The following is a 26,087-nucleotide window of genomic DNA, read 5'->3' on the forward strand; positions in this document are numbered from 1 at the left end:
CCCACTGCTGAAAAAGACTTTCCTCTTGCCAAGTGGCAGCGTATATCAAGGCCTTCATTTCAAAATCATAGCAAATGAGCTATGTTTCTCTGTTCTGTTGCCATTGGTAACACATCTTTTTCTTTCCATGTCTAATCTTGGCTTCTCTTTGAGATATCTTCTGTTTGAAAAGACTGCCTGATACTGCAGCACTGGCACGGTTTCACCGCCTTGTCAGCTATTAGGCTTTGTTTGGTGGCCGGTAACTCTTACTGCCTACTTTTGCATGTGTTGATGGATTATTACTGTATATCCACTGTGCACTGCTGACAGTTAATCTATGTTTAATACTGCTTTGTTGTCTTAAAGCTTGAGATATAAATATAATATTTTAACAATGTGAATTGCATAAATATACAGGCACAGGAAGGCGTGGGTTTGCACTTGCATAGCTAAATTGGAGTAAGAAGATATTGTTTCTACTTGTGTGGGTTAAAACACTTGACACACTCATTCATCATGGCCCTCACTCCAGTTTTACTATTTTTACACTGATAGATATATAGATGAAAGAAAAGTGTTTTCATTATGAATAATAACCCAGTTACCAAAGTAATAGATGAAAGTCACTTAACTTACCTTTCTTCCCCATTCTGATGATCAGCAAGTCATCTTGACTAAATACCTAAATGCACCAAGTTGAATGAGGAGTTGAAACGATGTACTTAGAAAGTGGCCAGTAAGAGTATATGTTTGATGACAAGAAATCAGAGTGAATCAAGAAGCTGAATTCTTTGCATCATGTAATTAAACCTGATTCTCGTCTCCAGGTGAATATACAGTGATGACGGCTGAATTTCATCTGAAGAGGAAGATTGGCTACTTTGTTATCCAGACTTACCTCCCATGCATCATGACAGTCATCCTTTCCCAAGTGTCTTTCTGGCTGAATAGAGAATCAGTGCCAGCTAGGACTGTGTTTGGTAAGCATATATGACATACATGATGATTGTTAGCACCAGTGTAATTTGAGCTGACTGTTGTAGATGCTGGGTTTTATGCATGTGCTGCAATGGCAGTAAGACCTTCCCCTAGTTTTGTCAAAAATTAACACTGAATATAGGGAATTGTTGGAAGTTAATGGGAAATTCTGTGCAAAAGAAAATGGAATAATGAGAAGGGGGTGGGGGCAGTTCTTACAGGCCCCACTGCTTTTAAATCCAGTTGGCTACGCTACTGCTTGACCTGACTGTAAGCCAAGTGAAAGTAATATTAGTGACTCATCACTGGTTAGCTCACAGAAAGAAATAAAAACACCAAATCTCCTGAGCTCCAGAAGAAATATTAAAAGTTATACGAAATAAGAAAAAATAAAATGATTTTCTTTTCATATGCCTCACTTTGTTCCCCTGCTTCATTAAAGTATTGTGTAGCAGAATGTGTATTACAGTAGAAAAAACCTTAATAAACATTGCCAGAGCTCATATTATTGGCTATCTGCTTGTGTGTGTTTCCAGGTGTAACTACTGTTCTCACAATGACAACTTTGAGTATCAGCGCAAGGAACTCCCTGCCTAAGGTCGCCTACGCCACTGCCATGGACTGGTTCATCGCCGTGTGCTACGCCTTCGTCTTCTCCGCTTTGATTGAATTTGCTACTGTCAATTACTTCACAAAGCGTGGCTGGGCTTGGGATGGAAAAAGCGTGGTGACTGACAAGGTAATGAAGAAGAAAGCGCATCCTCTGACAGGCTCCGCCTTCAAAGAGAATTCATTAGCATTGTACTGTATGCTGAAGGAGGCAGTGCTCAGAGAGCTCAGAGAGCTTTGAAGGCATTTGTTGGAAGCAAAGGGAAACAGCAGTAATGGCCTCTTTAACCTTCCAAGAGTGGAGCCAGAATGCTGCAGCTACTGAGAACTAATAATAAAATCACTCACTCTGAGGCTCAGCATATCGATAAAGAACATAAGTGCAATCAGGTGTTCATCCCCCCTGGTGCTAATAGGTGCCAAACTCAGCCTAGGAAAGGTGAATCCCATCAATGGTCAGATAATGTGTAATTCTTTTGACACGCTTTAATCACAGAGAGCCCTTTCACGTACACTTTGGTCCAACATGAAGCCCCCAGTCATTCCACAAAATCCTTTTTTTACCCTTTATAGCATTTAGTCGAGCAAAACCATACATTCAAATTACAATCCCTATATCAACAGGTGCAGGTTTGTAAGTAATTGCTGTCTAATTTATAATTGCAGACAGATTGACAAAATGTTGCAATCAATCTGAGTTGGTCTGCACCAATTAGCAAAACTCATCTGCAATGCCTTTCTTTGTATCTGTTACCATCTACATATATAGAAATTCACATTAAACTGAAATTCACATCAGCTACTTGCTTTTAGAGTCCAAGAGTCCAAGTAACTAATGAATGTAAGTAGTTAATGTTAATTTTTTATCACAGATTGCATGTAACTGTCAACTTGAACCCCGAAAGTCGCAAACTAATAGCAGACTGACTCCATCTTATTGCTGTCTTGATGTGCCAAAGTGTCTTTTAAGATGGGAACTGAGTGTGAGTGGTTGCGGGCCTGGTCCCCATCTTTGAAATAGCTATTTCAAAGCTAAGAGGATCACAAAATCATAGCACATGGCCACAGTAATTTTGCTTGTGCCGCTGACTCCAACCATTGTTTTCCCTAGGGCAGGGGTCGGCAATCTTCAACATCTAAAGAGCCATTTTAGCCCCTCCTACCAAACAGGAGAAAAAGAGCCACACACACGTGGACGGACAGACAGATGCCAGATGTAATATTAGGGTTTTTTTTCATAAAGTTCATTTATTTTTTGCAGCAGCCACAGTGAGGTGCCGACCCCTGCCTAGGGTGACAGTGACATAAAGTACCATTAATCCACTCGTCTCATTTAACTACATAGTGACTTGCCCTTCAGCAGAGCGCTTAACCCTCAAACTACCACAGAAAAGTCTTGATCTGTCTAAGAGTACAAACATGTTGTACGACATTACATTATATCAGGGGTAGAAGGAAAATCAAGAAATAAAATTTAGGTATAAACATAAATTTAAAAATAAATGCCTGGATAAACATCCAGACATTTATTTTTTTTTAGGAAATGAAAGCAAATCTTGCATAAAATCAGTTCAACGTAATGAGAAAACAAAAACAGAGAGGACGTGTTCTGGTCAGTGAGAAAGCACAAAATCTCAACAGAAATGATACCTTCATGCAAACAGCGAGAAAGATAAAAAGCACTTGATTGTCTTAGTTAAACAATTAATTACCACAGGAGTGGTAATTAAAGTTGCTGGCTCATATAAGTGCAGGCTCATCTTATATAGCATGACGGGTAGCATAAAAAGACAACAAAAGGAATTTTTTCTGGAGCTGCTCAATGAAGCAATGAACCATCATTTCCTTTAACCTGAAAGGGAGAATGCAGATTATCAGAGGGCTAGGTTTGAAGAAAAGTGAAAGAAATCTTTCATCATTCATTTGAAATTGCAACTGTAATGTAATTTTCCTGTCTCCTCATAAAGTTTTAATTTTCACCACGAGGTGGGATATAAGATGGGTGATGGAAGACAGTATTTAGACCTCCTGTTCATGGATAAGTCTGCCACAAACTGCACATCCCTGGATAAAATAAAAGTGGTCTTCATTCTGACTTTGCAAAATGTGCTCGATCCATTACCGGGGTCTTTCCGCTCTCTTCATGTAAATGCATTTTGAAATTCAGGGGCAGATGGTGACAAGTAAAGCTGCCTTTCCAGGTAATCCTTTTGGTCTCTCAACAGAAGAAAGAGAGAGCCTCCATCGTCAAGAAGAATAACGCCTACGCTGTAGCAGTAGCCAACTACGCGCCTAACGTGACCAAGGATTCCAGTACTCTTCCCACCATCGCCAAAGGCGGAGCGACGGACCCAAACAAGCCCAAAGCGGATGGCAAGGCCCAAGAAAGCAAGAAGACCTTCAACAGTGTCAGCAAAATTGACAGGTTGTCACGGATTTTGTTTCCTGTTCTCTTTGGCATCTTCAACCTCGTCTATTGGGCAACCTACTTAAACAAAGAACCCGTTATACCAAATATGGTCCCCTCTGTTTAAGAGACCAGTTTTGATAGCTTCTTGTCTGGGGTCTAAGTAATGAATCAAATACCTCCAGCAACTATGTACACAAACCTTTGCAGAGTGAAGCCCTGGACTGCAGTGTGACCCTCTATCTTCGCCTGTTTTCTACACTGTCTGCAGCACTTTTAAGAGCCCGGCTTTTTGTAAATGTGTATGTATATTTATATTTATGGTTTCATGGTGACATATATTGTACGATGACTCTAATTAGAGTGCATATTTCTTTCAAAGTATGTTTCCAGTTTCAGTACGTGGCTGCTGTACATACAGATCCAATGAAGAGTAAACACATAATCACTAAGAATCACCTTTGATTTCGGATCACTTCTCAGTGTGTTGAATTCTGCTGTAATGCCCACTTTCTTGATATAACAGTATATATTTTTGTCTCGAGTGAAAGGGACTGACTATCGTTTGATTTCTTTCTTCATATAAGAGTCTTTCAACTCTTTTTCTTTATTTCCAAGCCAGTGCAAAAACACACTTGTATAGTACTGTTACAGTTTAAAGCTTGTTTTATTATCTTTGACTACAGGTATGGGGCTTCAATAAAAAAAGAAAGAAAGAAAAAATCTCCAAAATTATCGAAACACTCCCAGATCCTGAAAGGCTGTGAAAAGAAAAAGATATGAAATGAGAATGTGTGGTTCTGCCAGCTCGATGTACCATTTGGGATTACAGGACAATATCGCCAAAGAAACAAACGATACACTATAAAAAAAAGACATATTTCCCAAAGGTTGTGCATGTGTAATATTTGTGCAAAAAATGGGAAAACTTCAGAACTAGCTATACCCCAGAAAAAATAATTTATGTACAACAACAGCAGATAAACGGATTAGTTTTAGATCTCCAAAGGGGAACAGAAGAATTCAAGATTACCCATAAAAATTATTTTCTCTGGCCATCAGGGTGCGCAGATGACCCCACAAAAATAAAACAGAGCGGACAGAAGTGTTGCTTTAAGTGGTATTTATGCTTCTGTGTTAAATATACGCTGTTGTTATGTTGTAACAGCAAACTCTTTATGAACTTGCGCCTGATGTGGACCTACCTAGAACTGCTATTACGTTAATGCAGCCTGCATTAAGCCTGCAGCCTGCTCCTTGTGTTAATGCAGCCTGCTACAACTATTCTTGGCCTTCTTTTCGACTCTAATCGGCTCAAGAACGTCCAACTAGTGTTCTGGCAGCAAAACTGCAGAGTAACGCAGGCACCTTGCCACAAGTGCAAATGCTGGCAATGACAAACATGTGAATTGTACTTCTGCGTCAGATCCGCAAGGAACATTGGAGAAATCCAGAGTTTCCACAAAAGTTTTGCAAGATCCTGAGAAACACTTTTCCCTGCATTTATCGTACTTCCATTAGTACCCGTGAAGCTGTCCAGAACACTGCAGGTGGTTGCTAATGAATGTAACCCAGGCCACCAGGTCAGGGCACGCCTTGCCACGAGTGTTTTCCCTTACAGTAAGGACTCTCTTCAGATGTCTCTCTCTTAAATAAAGCTCTGATTTAATGACATCACAGTTTAGCCCAAACTCAAAATAAAACTCTATAAATCTCTCCCGTGGGCGTGTGTCTTCCGTCGCTATGGTTCTTTTCAAGAACTCCATACTGGTCTGGAAGTACATGGATGTAAATCAAAAACTTCTTCTGGATTTCGCAAAGCTTTTGTGGGATGTCGCAAAAGTACATCTTCATTTGCACCTGCCCCCCCCCCCCAATGTCCCTTGTGAGGCTCCGTAACATTGTAAGTTACGCCATATTTGGAACCCCGTTTTAACCCTACACGGCAACCCATGTACGTAACTACACATCAAGTTGCTGCATGACGCAATGACTTGACTGGCATGGAAGGTATATGGAATAGGGATAAAAGGAGTTTCCGGTTACTACGGAAGTTAGGACGTCGATTTCCCGCGGAAGTCTAAATCATGCTTTAGTTGTAGGCTCTGCAGAGATTCAACACAGAAGTATAAATCTATAATGCTAGCAAACACTTTGCGTATTTACACACCAGCAGAAACTAAACAACATGAACATTCATTTTTTAAAATGTAAGTTGGATGTTTACTCACCTTTTTGTTCTATTTTAGTCTCTTCTGAGTCCTTCCATTAAATATATATATATGAGATGTCAGTTATAGGCAGGAGACTGTTTCACAGAAACACCAACCAGCTAATACCAGAGTATTTATTCACGCCTTTATTACTTTACTTTTAGTTTAGTACATCTATTTATAATCAGGGGTAAAATCTAAATAATTTCATGGGTTTATTGCTCTTGTATAATACAAATGTTCATGTAACTCAGTCTTTAAAGTTAGGGAAGTATCTTGGTGGTGGTTAAAATCCTGCAAAAATGTCCTTTGATCTGTAAACAGTAAGAGGATGCTGGACTCCAAGAATGAGAAAAATGTATTGTTAAACCTGTTTTGCTCATGATTACTGTATATTGTGTGAGAAAAGTCATGTTCAGCCCCATATCAGCAGTCATACATGATACTCTGTGTAAGTTTTTTCATGACGTGATATACTTTTTCTTCACATGGGTATTTTAACTTAATTTCTCTTGATTTGTTTGTTGAAACAAACTTTGCATGGAGACAAAATCTATGATTTTTATAATTTATTTTCATTATGTCCTTGGCTATAATTCATATTTCTCCAACATCCTGACAGAGTCTTAAACATTCCAGATAAAGGGATTGTTCACCAGGCGGATGCTTGATTCAGTGCACTTTTTAATAAAACATTATTTCAGTTCTTTATATCTGGTTTTTGTCCTGACTTTGGAGACAAGAACATAAATGAAGAGAATGAACTGCGTAGCTGCTTATTTTTCTTTTTAACTGTAAAGAGCTTAGTGAAGAAAGACACTGAAGATGGCTACTTTTGTTAGTCCTTTAAGTTCCAACCTTTAAGTCTACTGATGTACAAATGTTCAATTTATTTTTGTGTTGTTATATAAGTTCTGGGTACTTTTAATCACTGTGTTGGTGTGTTTTAAACTTGCTATTTAAAGAGCTAAAATTAACAGTGGATTGTAAAACGCCTTCACAAGTTTCGAACCACCATATATAGTTAATTCCTGAGCCTGCACAGTCATGTTAAAGTTTTCACAGGACTCTATTCAGTACTGCAAAAAGCTAAGTATACTCCTTCTATAGGATTTAAGATGGTAAGTAGCAGCCAGGTGCTGCTAATTGAATGCACAATGAACAATCTTCTTTGGAAAAACAAAAGTGGAGATGCTTGGCTGTAATGCACAGCACCACAATTAGCAAAAATGTTGATGTATATTGAGTTGACTATGAGGCCATCTGGCTCACAGCAGGGGCTTTGCCCAAATAAGGTCATACAACATGCAAATGATCCCAAGCAACATCATCTGAGTGAAACCCAGTGATGGGACCTTTAGAGAAACTCAATGAACTAAAGCAGCATTGAGAAAAAGAATGGGCCAAAATTCTGCATAGAAAGCGCTACTTTTTAAAGACTATTTTTACATTGTGGCCATTAAAGTTGTGATCTTTCGGGATCAGTAATGATGTTTATCCAGTCTTTAAGTGATGACGTAAGAGCCCTGCTTCCGGGTCCAAACTACTCTGCGTTTAATATGGCTGTTGTGTTTTTAACATGTTTTAATGTTTTGTATCTTGTTCTATTTAATCTCAACAAGCCCCTAAAAACAGTCAGTGATCACTGTCAGCCTCTGTTGGTTTTTATTGCTGCTGTTCATTTTAAAGCTCAGTTTTTAAAACCTTACAATGTAACTACAGCCCAGCCCATGCAGCAGTATATTAATGACTAACCTCGTATTGTGGATGGATTATCTCAGGTGTTCTCCTGACTGAAGTTTGGTCCGTTTACAGCATGGTTGTCCCTAACCACTGGGAACCCTTAAGTTAGCGTTCATCCTCCAGCTTCAATGTTTATATTATGTTAACCATAGCCGCATAGCTAGCCACAAAGTAGCACATCATTATATACCAGCTAGCCCAACTAAAGTAAAACTTCAAACGTGACTACTGTTTAGTTTTCTGTCTTCATTTATGTCTGAAGTGATAGCAGAGCTGTACATTTTAATCTTTTCAGAAATCTCTCAGTCAGAACATGCTATATTATGTTTAGTTGGAAACTAGCGAGCTAACTTCCTGCTAACTTCTAACTCTGTTAAATTTAATAAACTCTGTTTTCATGGATTCCCAGATTTTAAATTTAACTGTTACGCCAGGCAGAGCAGCCACACTCATCATTTTATTAAAGATGAAAGAATTTAGACAGTTTGTAACTGTGTGTTGCGCCAGTGTTCGTTTGACTTTGGGACCTGAAGCAGAGTTTGGACCCAGAAACAGCTAATGACGTCAGACTTAAAGACTGGATTGGGAGATGAGGGTGGAGTTATTAGCTAACATTAACTGGCTTGGTTAGCATGGTGCATCCAAAGAATGTATGGGTGGATCACACAGACACAAAAACCTGCTATTGGTGGTATATCACCCAAAAAAACTCAACCCACTAGAATTTCCCTCATCAAAACTGGAAGACAGACCTCTTGATGTTCTATGTACAATGAGCCGTACAACAATCAAACAAATTATGTCAGATAATTGCATTAAAGTGCTCTAAATGGCAGACACCACAAATATGGTTCAAAGATCCAGTTCACTGAATCAGTTCAGAGTGAATTTGCTGAGGTTACACCTAAGAGACAGCTGCCTGTAACCCACCTGGCAGCCAGAGCATTCCTGCGCATTATAATCCACTTCAATGCTTAATATAATTTAAACAAGTGAAGGGAAGCAGGAAATTAAATTATAGACCAGAGACTAAAACTCACCAGGTTTTCTGTAGCAGGTTATAAACATGTTTATTTCTGCTGTTACAGGGCTTCCTAACATCTAGTCTAATGGGACTGACTCAGCCTCAGGTTCTCATTCAAAGAACCAGTTTTCTTGCCACATTGACTCCATCTCCGAGGTCACCGTTTTTCATGCTTTCATAGGGAAACAATGTATTTTACAAAGTGTTTATTTCATATTTCAGACCTAGTAGAAAGTCGGATTCTGTCTTTCTATATCTTTTCAGTGAAGCTAGTTAACATGTCAGCATTGGGAATTGCTATATAAACAAATAACAGGGGTTGTAAGATATCATTTAGGTGTATCCTTTAAAGCACAGTTTCTTGAATCCATTCAAGTTCGATGGTATTTGAAATGAATCTGAAATGTGTTATATTAGTATTTTGAGAACAGCTCTCAACTGTAGCTCAGTTCACAACAGCTCTGTAGGCTCCTGGGACCACAATTGATGCAACTCGGCCCTTCCTCAGTAGAAGAGGATTTGTTGTCAACCAGTGCTCCTCGGCTGACAGGAACTATCATTATGAGCGTGTTGGCAAAACCCACAAAAAGCCCTGTGGCGCTGAGCTGTTAATGCAAAGCTCGCTGAAGTTTCATTTTTCCATCCACACTGTGGGTGAGCGGTGGTCTGACAGAAATCAGTGCTGACGGACGTTTTATTTCACGACATCCATTTTACACAAAAAAACTAAAAATGGTGTAACAAGGCTGAAAGATTCATATGAGTGGAAAGTAATCAGTGCATATGAAGGTCCTCCTTTTTGTCTTCTTGGAATACAGGAAGCTCACTGGGATTTTTCTGGTGAAAAAAATCCAGCCAGATAACATAATTCAATTAAGTTCAGTTTTATTTATAAAATTAGGCTCCTAAATCCTTGTCTGATGAATCCTAAGGGTTCAGTACCCAGAGAGGTTTTCTACTTTTTCAAATGTAACCTTAAGAACACACGAAAAACATTATTACAGGTCATAAACATGTCAAGTTTCTTTTTAATCTCTTAGCATGTTCCAATTCTGTTGTTTAACTGAGCAAACATAGTAGCTGCAGTTGTATTTCTGCAGTTAAGCACTGCTCAAATGCTTCTGCAAAAAAAGTTCTAAAAGTGGGATAAAATAGGTTATTTGATGCAACAAGTGTATAATTGCCATTAACATTGTTTGTGTTGGGTGACCAGAGGAGTGGTGCCTTTGACCCCCATGTTTCTCCCCCATGACTGCACCCCTGGTTTTACACTAGTTTTATACTATATTAAAATATATTAAAGTTTTAACACTGCAAAGAATTACACGTGCACGATGTCTTGCATACCAACAGACAGTCCTGTTTCTGAGAGATTTATGACCGGCATCATTTTTTATTATGCGGGAGAAACGAGGCAGAAGCGCCTTTGATGAATGAGGCGATGTCTTTGAAACGGATGAATGCAACACGTTACATTTAAAAGCCTGCCATTTATTATCGAAAGCAAAACAGCTTTCAATCAAACGCGTCGCCCAGTTTAAAAGTCTCACGTTTTGAAAAGGGGAAAGATGATTGCATGACAGGCAGAAGCGGGGACTAGCAGAGGCTTATTATCTGTGCTGGCACAAAGAAGAGAGGCATAATCTATTCTTGTGCGAGAGGCAGTTTCGTTGTCATAGCAACTGATATCCATTTTTATCCTTCATCTGACAGCCTGAGTGGGCGGGACTTCCACCTGTCAGTTATTTCCAAAGGTATTTTTATGCGGTGACAGTTGACCCCTGGACGCTTTCGATGGTTTCAAACGTGAGTGTAAAAATATTATTGCGGCAATAATCACTATGGACATTGCTGTATAATATTTAGAAAAGCACTAGCCTGACCTGGGGTCGTATTAGCCTTTTTTTTACTTTTTTTTTTACATCCTTTCACATGAACAGCAGCAGTCGAGCTAGCTTTATCGACATTAGTGTCATCTCGGCAGATTAGAAGGGAGGTGCGCTAACCTTTGCTGAGTGTACATTTGAATTAAAGAGATGTTTTTGCTTTCTGTGCTGGACTAAACGAAAACGGAAGTTATTGTAAGGCTTCCTCTTGTTGTGTTGCGCCTCTCTTGATAAACGAACAACATTTCCCAGAAGTCCTTGCCGCTGACCTGTCACCCAAAATGTCAGCCCTCTGAAAGCAAATGCGCCGGGGTTATTATGATTACAGTGCTCTTTCTTTTAAAGTTTCGTTTATATATATAATTAGTATATTTAATTGTATCGCGTGAACATTACATCATCATTATTTCTCCTCCCTGTCTTCTTCATGGCGTGAGGCTACAAGCGGAACCGAAACATGTCGTTTTCTATGGTGAAACGGTGCTGTGGGACGCCCCTGTTTAGACGTGTGCTGCAGTTTAAAATGTGCAGAAGGAAGAATCAAGACTCTAATGTGACCTACACAGTGTTTAGACACCGCTGGATGAAAGCACTGCCTGTGCTATGCAGCAGCTCCAGGAGGCTAAGCACCCAGTCCGACAAGGTAATAAACTGCTGGGACCTGGTACTGTCAGCGTGAACTAGATACAATAAACATTGATAACGATAATATTAATAATTATAACCAGGTACCCTGGTGTTACAGTCCGGAAAGGACTCTGAGAGTACAGCCAAGGAGCTGCACAGTCATAAAGTTGTTGCCTCCATTAGCCAGTAGCTCTCTGTTTGTCGCCCCCAGAGAACCATAAGCTGCAGTTACTGAACCAAGTGTGCAGCATGGCTTTAGGTGGAGTACTATAATACAGCTGTTCAGTGCACGCTTCTGCTGTTTTGCTTTTAAGGATGCTGTGGACCTGTCCAAATTCCCTGTGGACAGAATCAGGAACTTCTGCATCATCGCCCATATTGATCACGGGAAAAGCACCTTGGCTGACAGACTGCTGGAAATGACTGGTATGTTTACTCTCCACACTCTACACTGTCAGCTTTTCACCTTTTCATTTTTTAGCAAATCCAAATTAATCATAATTTATTTTTATTTTTTTAAACGTCCAGGAGGTAGAAGTTAATGACACAAACTTGTAATATTGCTCCTGTCGAGAGTGCTCCACGAGTGAAACTCCACAGTGTCCTCTACTTAAGGGTAAAAGTAACAAAGAAACAAATGTGAGGCAAAGAGCAGGGTTGTGTGATGCAGTGTGACACGTGTTTCTGATGCTAAGAGGTGGTCTGAAATTTGAGAAATAAACGCATCCAAAAACAGGAGAAACTTGGAATTTAATGTGTGAGGACAAATCAGTTGTATTTGACTTTGGTTTCATTTCAGCATAACTAGATCAAGGATTGAGGGGAGCGTGACTTGATGGCTTTCTATAACTGTCAACGTGTTGCAGCTGTTTTCAGCTGCTGCCTAGTCTGGAGTTCACTGGGGATGAGCCCATACATCACTGCTACCCTTTTTCAGCCACACACTTCATTTGAGACTCACATGTACTCTGTGACTTAAGTTCATATTCTTCCCTGGGACATTATGTCAGTATATGAGCGATGTGGTATGAGCAATCTAAAGTACGACTCCTGGTCACCCTACTCCTGCTGCTGGAGGCCCGATAGCACCTCTCACACACGTCAGGGAACACCCGTCAGCAGTTCACATTTTTTGGTGTTGCATATGTTGAAACTAATTCATGTCATTTTCACTGATGGTGTCACTAACAAACAGGTGCGATAGCGAAGACAGAGAAGAACAAACAGGTGCTGGACAAGCTGCAGGTGGAGCGAGAGAGGGGGATAACCGTAAAGGCCCAGACAGCGTCTTTGTTTTACAACCACGAGGGGCAGCGGTACCTCCTGAACCTCATTGACACCCCGGTAAGGAGAGGTGTACGTTGGTATACTAAGTAGCAAATTCAATAGAACCGGGCTTTGTTGCGTTAACTAGCCCGACGAACCTAAAACCCCCCTCACAGCTGACAGGTGTCACAATGGCAGTTATCAGCTGTTGCATGCATCGTTTCACTCTCTTTTTCCACAAAATCAAAAGAGTTACACCCTTCTCCACTCAGAGACATTATCAGAGGAACAGGTGCAGCAGATCTATAATGAGCATTCAAATAAAACACTGTTGCTGCAAGTACGATGAGAGTAAAGCTGAGAAAAGTCATTAACCAATCACCACTTCACTTAGTGGAGGAAAAAAAGAATATTTAGTATAATATATTTACTTTAGCGCTTCCTGACAGTCGATGTGACATTTGCCATCAGGTCAAAGTGAAATTTATCTTATTGATTGAAAAGGTATTCTTGGTGATAAATAGCTTACAGACTGATCAATGTTCAAGTCTGAGCTCATTCGTTGCAAATTTATCTGTGTAAAAGAGCCTCTGCAGCATTGGGACCAAGAATAAAAACAGTTATAGATTTTCTGCATCACCAACTGAATACATGCAAATTCGCATAACAATGTGATCACACAGTTTGCGCTGCTGTAATTTTAGAGCATGGCTTCCTCCATCTTTGTTAGCTCAAAAGTTTGCATGTATGAAATATATTCTTTCTGCAGAGGATATGTTGAACTCTTTAAGAGCACTTCCACATAGTTACAGACATACTGTTGAAACTGCACTTATTAAAATCAAAATGAGCTGTATGTGGCCCAAAGATGAGTTTGTGATCCCCGGGCTAACATACCATTTTCCCGTAAAGTTGTTTTTGCTCAAGCTGTGCATGTGAATCTTCTCCTCAGGGTCACGTCGACTTCAGCTACGAAGTGTCTCGCTCGATTTCTGCTTGTCAGGGTGTCCTGTTGATCGTTGATGCCAATCAGGTACTAAAATATGCTTTCTTTGTCATGTGCTTGCTGCATAAGTGTGACGATTTTAATTTTTTGCTGTCGTGTGAAGGGCATTCAGGCACAAACTGTTGCTAACTTCTACCTGGCATTTGAAGCTCAGCTGACAATCATTCCCGTCATCAATAAGGTACGATCTGACCTTCCACTGTTTGGGTTTGTTACACGCTATCGTTATAGTCGAACACATGTTTGATTCTGGTGCGTCTCCTTCAGATTGATTTGAAAAATGCTGATCCAGAGCGGGTGGAGTCACAGATTGAAAAGGTGTTTGATATTCCACGCGAAGAATGCATCAGGGTGAGCACTTGCTGCAAAAGCTGCTCTTCACTCTGCTTTGAGTCACTTTTCTGAGAAATGTCTCCGTGTGTTCTTCAGATTTCAGCTAAACTTGGAACAAATGTTGACAAGGTGCTCCAAGCTGTTGTAAACAGGATTCCACCGTAAGAAGGCTCTGCTGGTTTTACTCCTTGTCTGAAAAATATTTGATATAAAACAAAAACACAAACGTAAAATGTTACTACTTTTTCACAGGCCCATAGCGAGCACTGAAGACCCATTTAAAGCCTTAGTGTTTGACTCCAATTTTGACCACTACAGAGGAGTCGTGGCCAACATTGCCGTGTTTGGAGGTCGGGTCAAAAAAGGGGACAAGATCGTGTCGGCACATCTCGGAAAAGCCTACGAGGTCAACGAGCTAGGCCTTCTCCGGCCAGATGAGCACCCAACGCAGAAGCTGTACGCTCTGTTAATCCTCCACTCATTTTTCCCATTTCTTTTCATTTCCACTAAAACTGACTTTAGGATTCATCTCATGATCTCTGCTACAGTCAGTGATCGTAACGTTTTACATAAATAAAAACTAAACTACTTTCAGCAAATTTATATGAAAAAGAGTTTCCACTGCAAGGGATGAAAACTTACCTGATTTAAGTTTGGCTGCTGTCCCCTTAAAGGTGGTCTTTTATCACGTAGCTCACGATTGTTTTAAGAGTTCCTGATTGATCCTGTTCTGACCGCTTTCACTTGATCAGTTGACGTGTGCTGAATCAACTCCTACACTGTGAGAAAACAGTGACCCGTCATCCTCAGGTTCAGAACGACGAAGCTCTAAGGAGCCCAATCTAGTGCTGGAGGTGAGGAAAGATGGTGAGGAAGGAAGTGAAGACGTTATACTTGAGAGCGTGAGCTTTAAAGAACATTTTAGGTTGATTCCTGACTCGATGTGCCGCCTTCAGTATTTTTCACGTGCACACTTTTGAAAGTGATAATTGTCAGCAGGAAGATGGAGTCAGTTTGACACTGACGTTGATGTTTACCCTCTCTGTGAGTTTGCAGCCCGTGGGGAAACAGCAGATGTGCATATGGACATGGTCAGAACAGAACCTCCAAAGAACAATCAAAATACAGCAGGAGCCCTGGAATGTTTATGCCATAGAATGTATATAAAAGATGGACCTACTCATTAATTGGTTAGTAAAACCTACAGCCGAGCATTTCCACTGTTGCCATCTTGATGTTTTGAGCAATGGGCAGGTCTGACAGAAACTGAGGGACACTGCACAGCAGTATGGCAACGACATGTCAACAGCATGGTAAAGCACACTCTGCTTTATGCTCCTACTGGACATTAATGACAATTTTGTTGTATTCAGTATGACTTGGCAGTAACATTTGATACTTTAAACCAGCGGGCCCCAACCTTTTTTGCGCCACAGACCGGTTTAATGTCAGAGAATATTTTCATGGACCGGCCTTTAAGGTGTCGCGGATAAATACAACAAAATAAAATGACCCGACTAAGACAAAACCTGTGGTATTTTGTAAACATAATAATAAATGTGAATCCACTGTGTAATTGTGTAACTTTATTAGCATCGTCCTCCTGAAATGCGCCAACAACACTGAAAGTTATGGTAACGCGCAAATATTTCTTTCAAAATAAGACACACAACTACAACACGGGAAGAGACCCAGGGAAACAGAGTTAACGATAAAAATCCCGAAAACCATAAATTTCACACCTGAGCCTCAACTCTCGTGGCCCGGTACCAAATGACTCACGGACCAGTACCGGTCCATGGCCCAGGGGTTGGGGACCGCTGCTCTAAACCCATCATGAATGTGTTTACTGAAAGTCTTGGAGCTTGGAAGTAGACTTCTTTTTAAAACCACAAAATTCACCACACTACACAAAACTCACTTGTTGGCTTTACTGTTATGACATATAGGCCGTGTCCATCTTTTATCTACAGGTTATGCTCACAGCACTTTACAATGAGATGACCTTATGTGGGATATCAACCAAATTTAAAAGGTTAAACTGGGTAAATTATTATTTATTATTTTATGGTGGGAGTCGGCAAACATTTTGATCACACCTTATCATTATTTTTTGTATGCTTTCTCTGATTTCTCAGAGTCTACCTTTGACAATAATTACTGTTATTTTATTTTATCAGTTACTTGAACTGTTGAATATACAGACCAACATTTCCAAAATAACCACAGGTTAAAAAATCAGTTTCATTTACAGGTGTGCAGAGGTTTTTGCAAAATAAAGACTGAAGGTTATAAATTAGTGTTGCTTTCTGAGGTTGGTTTTTTTGTAGATTTGCAGGTCAGGTGGGTTACATCATAGCAGGGATGAAGGATGTGAAAGAGGCCCAGATCGGTGACACACTCTACCTGCAGGAACAGCCAGTCGAAGCTCTCCCAGGATTCAAACCTGCCAAAGCCATGGTCTTTGCTGGTAAGAAGTGTCCTTTCTGTTTCAATGAGAAAAATAAAAAAGATTAAGAACTTGAGCTAATGTAACCATTTCTACATAAACACTGTGAGATGGTAATAATGTGAAGCTTAGTCCTGAGTACTTCGAAAGAACTGGATAAAGATGAAAGTCCTTTGTGTTTCCACTGTGATGCAGGAGTCTTGTTTCCTGCTGATGTACACTCTCTATTTTTCCCGTCCCTCAGGCATGTATCCAATGGACCAGTCAGAATACACTGGCCTCCGCAGCGCCATTGAAAGACTGACCCTGAATGACTCAAGTGTCGCAGTGCAAAGAGACAGCAGTCTGGCCCTGGGGGCAGGATGGAGGTTGGCATGAATGTTTTTTGAATTAGACTAAAAATGATACCCAGCCAAGGATTGGGCTGTTGGGTGTCATGTAGGGGTGAATGGAAACAAAGTGTTTGGGTAATTAAGACACTGAGGTGTGGACACACAAATGTTTAGTTCCCACTTATGATATTTTAAGGAGGTTACTGTAAAAGTATTGAAAAAATTCAAATTTCCCATTTATGTTAGTGTTCAGGCACTTGGTACAGGGTGAAAGCACCTTTGGCAGCAGGCACCACTGACAGCGTCACGGCTTTTTTGGAATGACCCCTACAAGCTTGGCACACTACAGTTTTGGAAATATCTTCTATTTTTCTTGGCAGAGTCATTTAAGCTTAACGAGATTGGTTAGTTAGGTCAGTGCACAGCCTTTGGTCTCTTGAGAGGTTCTCTATCAACTTTAAGTCCAGACTCTGGACTCTAGCTGGGCCACACCAGGACTGTTTTTCATGTTTTCTTGGCAGTCTGTGTTGGGTCATCATCTTCTTGAAATGTAAACCTTTGCCCCAGCCTGAGATCCTCCTGAGCACACAAGGTGACAATCAGAGGCTGGTCTCCTCAACACATGCCACCGAGATGTGTGAGAGTGTGGCAGAGTAATCAATTTTAAACCAGAAGACTTTGATAAAGTTAAACTTTTCTCAGGGCGAACGACTGAAGTGTCTGCCAGTTACAGTGAAAGATACTGTTACTGATTCACTTACGATAGGGTGGTAAATGCATTATAGGGTTACCTTGGTAACCAGAGACTGGAATGTCTGCTAGTAGCAACTGACCATCAGCAACAACCAAGATTTGTCTCAGATTACTTAGACTAGCCGGGAAGCCAGATATTCGAGGACTGTTGGTGTGTCAAGATTTTTCTTTGAGAAGGTCAGAGGCTGCCACACTCTTTGGGCAGCTTCATCTCATTTTTGTTTATCTTCCTCTGATCTGAGTCTTGACATAGTTCTGTCTGTCAGTCTGCCACGCACTATCAACTCAAAGATACCACACTCCTCCATAGTTAGATATGGAGGACAAACACAGACTGTGTTTGTGTACTTAGTCAAAAAGTTGTCTCTAGAATTCTGTGCACTGTTTTCCCTCAGTGGTCTCTATCTTGCCTACATGAGGAGAAAAAGAGGGACACAGGATACATCAATGAAACAGACTGTGATGCTAATAGCTTGACAGCTTACTTTTTTTTTTCTGGATTGGCGTTATTTAGTTGTGTTTTTTGGTGTTTTTGTGTATTAAATGATCATCTGTAATGCACAAGAATCTGGAATTACGTGTGCTCAGCAACACAACATGTTCAGTTCAGTTTAATTCAATCTTATTTATATAACATCAAATCACAGTCAAAGTCAAAAGTAAGGTAAAGACCCTAAAATAATGCAGAGAATTCCCAACACAAGAAGACCCCCTATGAGCAAGCACTTGGCGACAATGGGAAGGAAAAACTCCCTTTTAACAGGAAGAAACCTCCAGCAGAACCAGGCTTAGGGAGGGGCGGGGCCATCTGCCGTGGCAGAATGTGGCAGTTAGCATGACCGTCCCAAACAGTAAAATCCTCATTTCCCATTAATGCCCAGCTTTCTGGTTGACAAAGTTTTTAAATGAAGTCTGAAAAAAAAAATCGCAAAAGTTTACAAAAGCTGTTTTCTGCTTTGTCACTTTGGACTTTTGTGTGTTTATTGATGAGAAAATTAATGAGCTGAATCCAGTTTAATATTCTGTCATGATTTTGTTCACAAACTTTAACAACAAATGATTAATCGGGGAAACATAACTTTCCTTAGGACATACTGGGTGTTGCCAGATTACTCAGCCAAGTACGAGTCTGTTTATTATCTCAGGTCACATTATCAGTCCAGATGATGTACATTCGATTCTGTTCATGGGCGTGATTTAGACAATCTAAATGTACAACACTGTGCTGGGATAGCAATGAGTCTTACTTACTGTTGAACTGTTTCCAAACGGCCTCTTTCTAATTAAAAGCCTGAATATCAATTATGAAGCTCGAGTGCACCTGTGGACCTTCCTGTCCCCTTGCAGACTTGGCTTCCTGGGTCTCCTCCACATGGAGGTGTTCAATCAGAGGCTGGAGCAGGAATACAATGCTTCTGTTATCGTGAGTGCGCCCACCGTGCCCTACAAGGCTGTGCTCTCCTCAGCCAAACTCATCAAGGTAAGAGCCATTCCACGCTCGTATATCTTCTAGCCTTGCTGCAGAGCTTGGCTCACGCTGATTTCATCAAAAAGCAAGTTTCAGCTGACTTGGAAATTGATTATGGATGAAGGCTGTCTGGTGTCACTGGCTTGCTTCCTGTAAAATGATATAGTGTAGGAGCTACCTGATGGGAAATGGTGCAGAATGTTCTAACGCTAATGGGAAAACACAAAGCATGCTGAAGTCCCTCTGTTACTTATCGTGCACTCAGCTCTATAAATAGTTGGACCATTAAACGTTTTATTATTTTTTTTGTAATATCGCCTCTCCGCATCATTTTAAATCAAACATTCACAGTGTGATTAAAGTTTAGACTTTCAGCTTTTTATTTAAGGGGTTTAGCAAAGATATTTTATTAACATTTTAGGATTCACAGCCATATTCATGCATAGTCTCTGATTTCCAGAGCCCCAAAAGTAACTGGAAAAACTAACAGAATTTTAAATATAATGATTTTTTTTCTCAGATGAAAATCCTTTCCCGCCTTGAGATCCTGTGTTAGACCTTTAATGCAGCAACCTTCAGTTGCTGCTTGCTTGTCTCTCTGCATTCATTTTAGTCTTCACTAACTAAAGAGCAGCTCTACTGGGTTAAATCAGGTGACTGACTTGGCCATTGAAGAATATCCCATTTCTTTGCTATATGTTGTTATTCATTTGCTCTGTGAAGGGCTGGACAATTGGTTTTTGCAGCATTTAGCTGAACCTGAGCAGAGAGTACAGCCATGTACACTTCACAATTCATCCTGATACTTCATATCAGGTCACATCATCAGTAAACACTAGTGACATGGATCCACTGGCAGTCATATATGCCTCTGCTGATTGTTTCAGATCATGAGATATTCTTTCCTTTTCTATACAAAGTGCTACAATTTAGTCTTGGTTTTATATCTCCACACTTATTTTTGTTTGTTTTGCTCTTGTAGATGTTTTCTGCCAAAGTCTAATCTGGCCTTCTTGTTTTTGAATGAAACCAGACGTTTAAACCTTGTTGTAAATCCTCTGTATGTCCATTCATGAAGGCGTCACCTGATAATGTTATGTCTATCTGCTTCAGTGTTCTTGAATTTGTTAGATGCTGTTAAGTTGTTTCTTACGAAGAAAATAATTCTGTGATCATTGGCTTGAGTTGTCTTCTGTGGTCTTTCAAGGCGTTTGATGTTGTTTAGCTGCCCAGTGCACTCATTCACTTTAAGAATGTGTCAGATCGTTGGTTCAAAGACAAAACAACGTGTAATGCTGGGAAACGTTCTTATCCCACTGTCAGTAAATATTGTAATGATTTTCTATTATTTTGTGACAAATTATTAAAAAATCTCAGAAAATAGAAATAAATATGTTTTACAATGTTCAAACCTTCTTCTGCTTACAGGAACATGGCAGTGAGGAGATAACCATTGTGAATCCTGCTCAGTTCCCCGACAGGTCGGTCGTGTCAGAGTATTTGGAGCCCATGGTCCTGGGGACCATTCTCGCTCCAGACGTTTACATTGGAAAGATTATGACTCTGTGTTTGGTAAGAAGGAAATGGGAAAAATGCAGATGGAATATAGAAGAAAACCTCCGTCTGCAGTTTAACCTGTACAAGTTATTTTACTTTTCTATTTTAACATTATCGCTCTACTTTGTAAACATCTTATCTAAATTGTGGGAGAACAAATTCTTTTAACTCTTTAAAAACTGGTCTGATGACAAAGAGGACCAATAATACTGTAACCTGGAGAACGAATTTCCATCTGTGTTTATGAAGAACGTATTTTCCGATGAGACTGACATTTTCAGGTGTTTTTGTCTCCATGCAGCCTTCCTCTGTTTCAGAAATAACCAATAAAGTTATAGCTGGTGTATCAATAACATGTCAGACTAACGGTTTGTGTTCTTATAGAATCGCAGGGCGGTCCAGAAGAACATGGTGTACATAGATGACCAGCGTGTCATGATGAAATATCTCTTCCCTTTAAATGAAATCGTGGTGGATTTCTATGACCTCCTCAAATCACTCTCATCTGGATACGCCAGGTAAAGCCATCAAAGTGTTATGTAAATACACTGTGTAAAGGATTTTTATAGATTTTGTAGGTTTCATCTGCAGTATTTAGGTATTAAGATTTATAGAAGGTATAATTTTTAGGAAAGTGTAGATTATGGAAAGTATCCAATGTTACAAGTTTAAAAATAGGTTTCACACATTAAGTTATTAGTTCATTTTAATTTTGGTGTAAAATCTTTTTCCATGCACTCTAATGGTGTAGCCTCTCCTGTGCACCTTATGTATTTTTATGTTGCGCAGCTTTGATTATGAGAATGCAGGTTACCAGGCTGCTGATTTGATAAAGATGGATATTCTGCTGAATGGACGCCCAGTAGAAGAGCTGACCACAGTTGTACACAGGTACATTTCAGATAATGCTCTGAGGTAAAAAATTGAGACTTTTGTGTTAATTTTCACTGAATGATTTACTTTGTTTGGCCAGGACATGTGACTCTGATGTTACTTAAGAGCACCTTGTTATGAATTTTTTTGGTCATATTCTTACCTTCATTGTTATTGTTACTGGCAAGGTTACAGTATATAGTCCTTCATTGCTATAGTAATTACTCTTTGCCTGTGAAGCATGAAATGTATTCAGCACTATGGTTAACATTTAAGAAAAAAAGGCCTTTTGGCAGCTGCTGTTAACATGACTTTACACACTGGACAAGGACAAAGGAGTAACTTTACAGAAGAAAAGTGATGACGCTCAGCAAGATCTGTGTGTAATGTACTCACTAGCAAAGCTGGTACAGGAGCCAGCACAGACGTAGGTAATTGAAGGGCGCTACGCTTCGCCAATGATGGCTACTCTCAGACGATTTATACAGTAAGCCTTGGAGTTGAGCCGACTCGAGCGAAGCTTCGGTCTGTTCCTTAAGGCCAACGCACCAATCACAGAGCAGAATGTCTTTTATTGGAGGCGTGTTCACTACGCCTTTTCAAGTAGAGAAGTCATTAACATACCTTACAGTTTGAAAACAGATGTATAGAAAATGTATGATCCAGTTTCTCCCAAAGAGATGGGTGATGAAGTTCATGCTTCATTTGAGAGGATGGTGCTAGCTGACCCATTACAGCTAGTTCCTTTTATCCAATCGCGAGAAAACTGAAAGCTTTTTCATTTTTACACGGGCTTAACATATCTTACAAATAAACAAGTAAATATATATTATCAATAACTATTACTATCTAAGGAGCTTCTGAACTTCTTGAAGTTTCTTGAAGACGTTTCACCTCTCATCCGAGAACCTTCTTCAGTTCTAAGGGTAATTGGTGGAGAGTCCCAGATTTTTAAACCCTACTGGGAGTGTCCTTAAGAGGGTCGTTGATCCATTGATCATCTGCCTAATCACCTGAGCCAGGGTGTGAAAACTGATGTGGATCACTATACGGGTGAACCCATTGTGAGACCTTGCCCCACCCTATCATGTGACTTATGCGAGTGGGCGTTAAGGCGTCTAGGAAGGGATCTCAAAAGGGTTTGGGTGGGAAGGTGTCACAGTGGGTTCACCTGAAACTTTGGCTGATAGATGAAATGTCTTCAAGAAACTCCAGTCGCCTTTCTTTTAAAGCTGCTTAGATTACCATGACCTGGATGACTGAGAACCTTCAAAGACATTATATTTTTATATAATACTAATATAAAGCATAATTTTAAAACTTTGGACAGAGCTACACAAGCTATATGGAGTATGTTGTGCACAAGTTTGCACAACATACTTATTCTAAATAAGATAATTGCGTGAGAAAATAAATCAGACAAATGTTATGACTTTTAACTGTTTCCTTTCAATCGCTCAGCTGATGTCTGTCTCTGTAATGTGAGCTAAAGCATTCAGAAGTCTCTCCTTGCACCAGCACTGGTGTGTCTGAAACCGAAAACTTCACTTAGACCTACTTCAAACAGCTTAGAGCCCAGACGATATCAGTTGTTTGCTGATAAATTGGTATCTGCATTTATAACAACCAATAAAAGCAAAGTTAAAAAGTGAAGAGGGGATGGGAGAAACACCCTTCATTCATGTTAGGACTGTTGGTGTTGCGTAGTTTGTACACCAGAGGGCACTCTGCAACTTCCCTGTGGGCAACATGTTTCTAAAGCCATAAAAACAACCAAACTTGCGTTGTCATATTATCTTATTAGGGACTCATAAATACCTACACATATCAAATGTTCAGGAAATCAGTTCGTTTTGTGACAGAAAAAAATATCAGCTTCATATACTGGATTTTTAAATCACCAAATATATTGGTGTGGATAGTGTTTGGTGAAACTTCAAGTGTCAAACTGACTTTGGTGAAAATCCGGCTTTGCATTCTTCAGTGTTTAGGAGACAGTACCACCAATAATGCTGCTTTTTTTCAGTCTGTTGTTAAGCTAGTACTCTAGATTAAGGACAAATGTTTAAATTTCAAAGTACCGTGAGTCCTGTGGCTTCAACCACGGTTTGATTTTGTGCTGACCTCCCAAACAGAACGCTTATTGATTAATTGTAAATGACACACGGGCATGTCAGTATTCAATACTGTATTTTAAGGTGACGTGGTGAGGGTAGTGGACTTTCTGCTCCACTCTCATTTGCTTTTTCATCAGCTTTACCTGTCAGGGTGAAGCTGATATATGGGCACCCGTCAGTACTTTAACAGTTTTATGATTTGTTCTGATAAGTGTGTTTTCATTACAGGGAGCGTGCGTACAGTACAGGGAAAGCCATGTGTGAGCGACTAAAGGACTCCATCCCAAGGCAGATGTTTGAGATTGCCATACAGGCAGCTATTGGAAGTAAGGTCATTGCAAGAGAAACGTAAGTACAAGAGCTAAGATTTTGTTAAAATGATGTGTAGAAATCAGATGTGAAGTACTGTATTTAATATGTGGTATGACCACACGTGTCTCTTCCAGAATAAAGGCGTATAGAAAAAATGTTCTTGCAAAATGTGTAAGTAAAGTTTGTTTTTCTTTCTTCTTAGAAAAGTCCAAATATACCACTGATGCTTTGAAATCACTTTTTTTGGTCTCGATAGTATGGAGGTGACATTACACGGAAAATGAAGCTACTGAAGAAACAGGCAGAAGGTAAAAAGAAGATGAGGCGTATCGGCAATGTGGAAGTTCCCAAAGATGCTTTTATTAGTGTTCTGAAGAGGAAAGAAAAATAGACTGTGAGACTATAAAACAACATGGAGCAGGTTTTTGTTATTGAAAGGCTCTGTTACGTTTTCTTTGAATAAAGTGCTGCAAACTGGAGTGAAAATCCTTATTTGTACATGTGTCACAAGTTATTGGCTCTTTTCTCTCAGACAACACCAGCATTACAAACCATTCTTTCATCATTACACCTTCATGTTCATGACCATTATAGTTATAACTTATAGTTATACTTGTAACATTTACATAAATGCAGTCTGAAACCAATCAGGAGAATGACTAGATGTTTGAAATGCAAAACCCCCACACTGGTTCAACAGGAAGTAAAACAAGAGAAGCTCACATAGTACAGTTCTGTACAACATCTACCTGCTATATTGTTCAGTATGCGCCCTGATCAAATTATAGAATTATATAGAAATATAACTGGGAGCCGCAATGAGGAGGCCAAGCAGTTCAGCAGGGCACGGTCGCCATGACAACTCGATTCAAGTATGTCAAAGGGACTTTCGGGAAAAATACACTTTTGCTTTCTGTTACACCTGAAAATGACGCATTATTTTTGGTGTCATCACGTACAGCAGTTGCTAATATTTTTTTGTTTTATTTTTTCCCAAGTATCACACAGTATCTAGGGAGGCACTAATACTGTCAGTCGTTTTAAAGAAAAAAACATATAGATGCCATTTCCATCCTTCATTATCTTAATGTGGAACTTCTCAGACTAGAAACTATCAGACTGCTTTCGCTGGCTGTTTGGCTTTAGTTGGTAGTAAACGCCGACAGCCACTGTCCTATTGTAGTCCTAGAAGACACTTTTACGTGACCATGAAAATGCTTTGATAGTTGGGATCACTAATACTTCTGGAATGACATCTTTTCCAAAAAGGCAATGACTCAATTTGACAATATTTTCTGGTATAACTAGATAAGTACTAGTTTTCACAAATTTTATTGGTAATAAACATCAGTGACTTTAACCACCTTCACTGTTTCTAAGCTTTTGTTGGAGAAAACAACTAATCAGGGGATCGTCCCCAATCATGAAATCACATTTAACAACTTTACAAAACACATCAGATGTGTTAGGATTAGGATTCACCTTTATTGTCATTACACATGTATAAGTACGGGTAATGAAATACAGTTTGCTGTACAGACGGGCAGATATACAGATGTACTATGAACAATTATACTGATGTGGTCTGACGCTGCTGAAGCCTGATTGGACATTTTCATCAGTTAACAGTGCTTCAATACAACATGCATGACTCAAATCAAACCATCTTTGTTTAGGAAAACAACCTGCACTTTAAACTTATCCCATAGTCCTATCAATATTATTTAGAACCTAGTCCTTCATACTTACTACATCTTTATTTGTTGTTTTTCAGACCTTTTCACATGAAAGAAAAGTACAATTTATATTCTGCATCATTCATGCTGCGTTTCTAGGGGGAAACTAAATCATTCATTGTTGTATATTCTGTTTTTCCAGTAGATGGCAGCAGGAGCTCAAGCACACCACGAGGTGGAAGTTAATTTCATCCCCAGCTAATGTCCAGTCAGGCTTCATCAGCGTCAGACCACATCAGTGTCACATTTAAATTGTGCAAAAAAAAAATTCAACACTGTCCCCAGCAGTTCATTTGCCTGATGAAAGTATCTCATTGCCTCTAAGTGCTGTCCTTTGTACTTAGGCAATGTAAGCAAATCTAATTCAGGGACCAGCTGGCATTTTGCTGCAGTAAAGAGGAGGAGGACAAACGCTC

The 26,087-nt window shown here is 39.8% G+C and overlaps 2 protein-coding genes across 3 annotated transcripts in view; both read left to right on the plus strand.

The window, feature by feature from the left end:
• gabra2b (gamma-aminobutyric acid type A receptor subunit alpha2b) overlaps positions 1 to 6,900 on the plus strand; it is a 48,304-nt gene extending 41,404 nt beyond the window's left edge. For both annotated transcript variants that reach the window (XM_026186887.2, XM_026186878.2), the window contains exons 8-10: positions 810 to 962; positions 1,497 to 1,699; positions 3,795 to 6,900. In XM_026186887.2, coding sequence (XP_026042672.1) covers positions 810 to 962; positions 1,497 to 1,699; positions 3,795 to 4,103 — 665 coding nt within the window. In that variant the 3' untranslated portion in view covers positions 4,104 to 6,900. The remainder of the gene's footprint in view (positions 1 to 809; positions 963 to 1,496; positions 1,700 to 3,794) is intronic.
• Positions 6,901 to 10,617: 3,717 nt separating this feature from the next.
• guf1 (GTP binding elongation factor GUF1) lies at positions 10,618 to 24,421 on the plus strand. Its single transcript, XM_026186899.2, has 18 exons — positions 10,618 to 10,762; positions 11,280 to 11,485; positions 11,784 to 11,895; positions 12,665 to 12,813; positions 13,688 to 13,768; positions 13,845 to 13,922; positions 14,009 to 14,092; positions 14,171 to 14,235; positions 14,327 to 14,530; positions 16,405 to 16,544; positions 16,768 to 16,891; positions 18,956 to 19,088; positions 20,505 to 20,648; positions 21,018 to 21,151; positions 21,423 to 21,524; positions 23,852 to 23,971; positions 24,070 to 24,106; positions 24,192 to 24,421. Exons 2-18 carry the CDS (start codon positions 11,300 to 11,302, stop codon positions 24,324 to 24,326), a joined length of 2,028 nt encoding a protein of 675 aa, XP_026042684.2. The 5' UTR covers positions 10,618 to 10,762; positions 11,280 to 11,299; the 3' UTR covers positions 24,327 to 24,421.
• Positions 24,422 to 26,087: the final 1,666 nt, after the last annotated feature.

Source organism: Astatotilapia calliptera, chromosome 2 (genome assembly GCF_964374335.1).
Source record: "Astatotilapia calliptera chromosome 2, fAstCal68.1, whole genome shotgun sequence".
NCBI lineage: Eukaryota > Metazoa > Chordata > Actinopteri > Cichliformes > Cichlidae > Astatotilapia > Astatotilapia calliptera.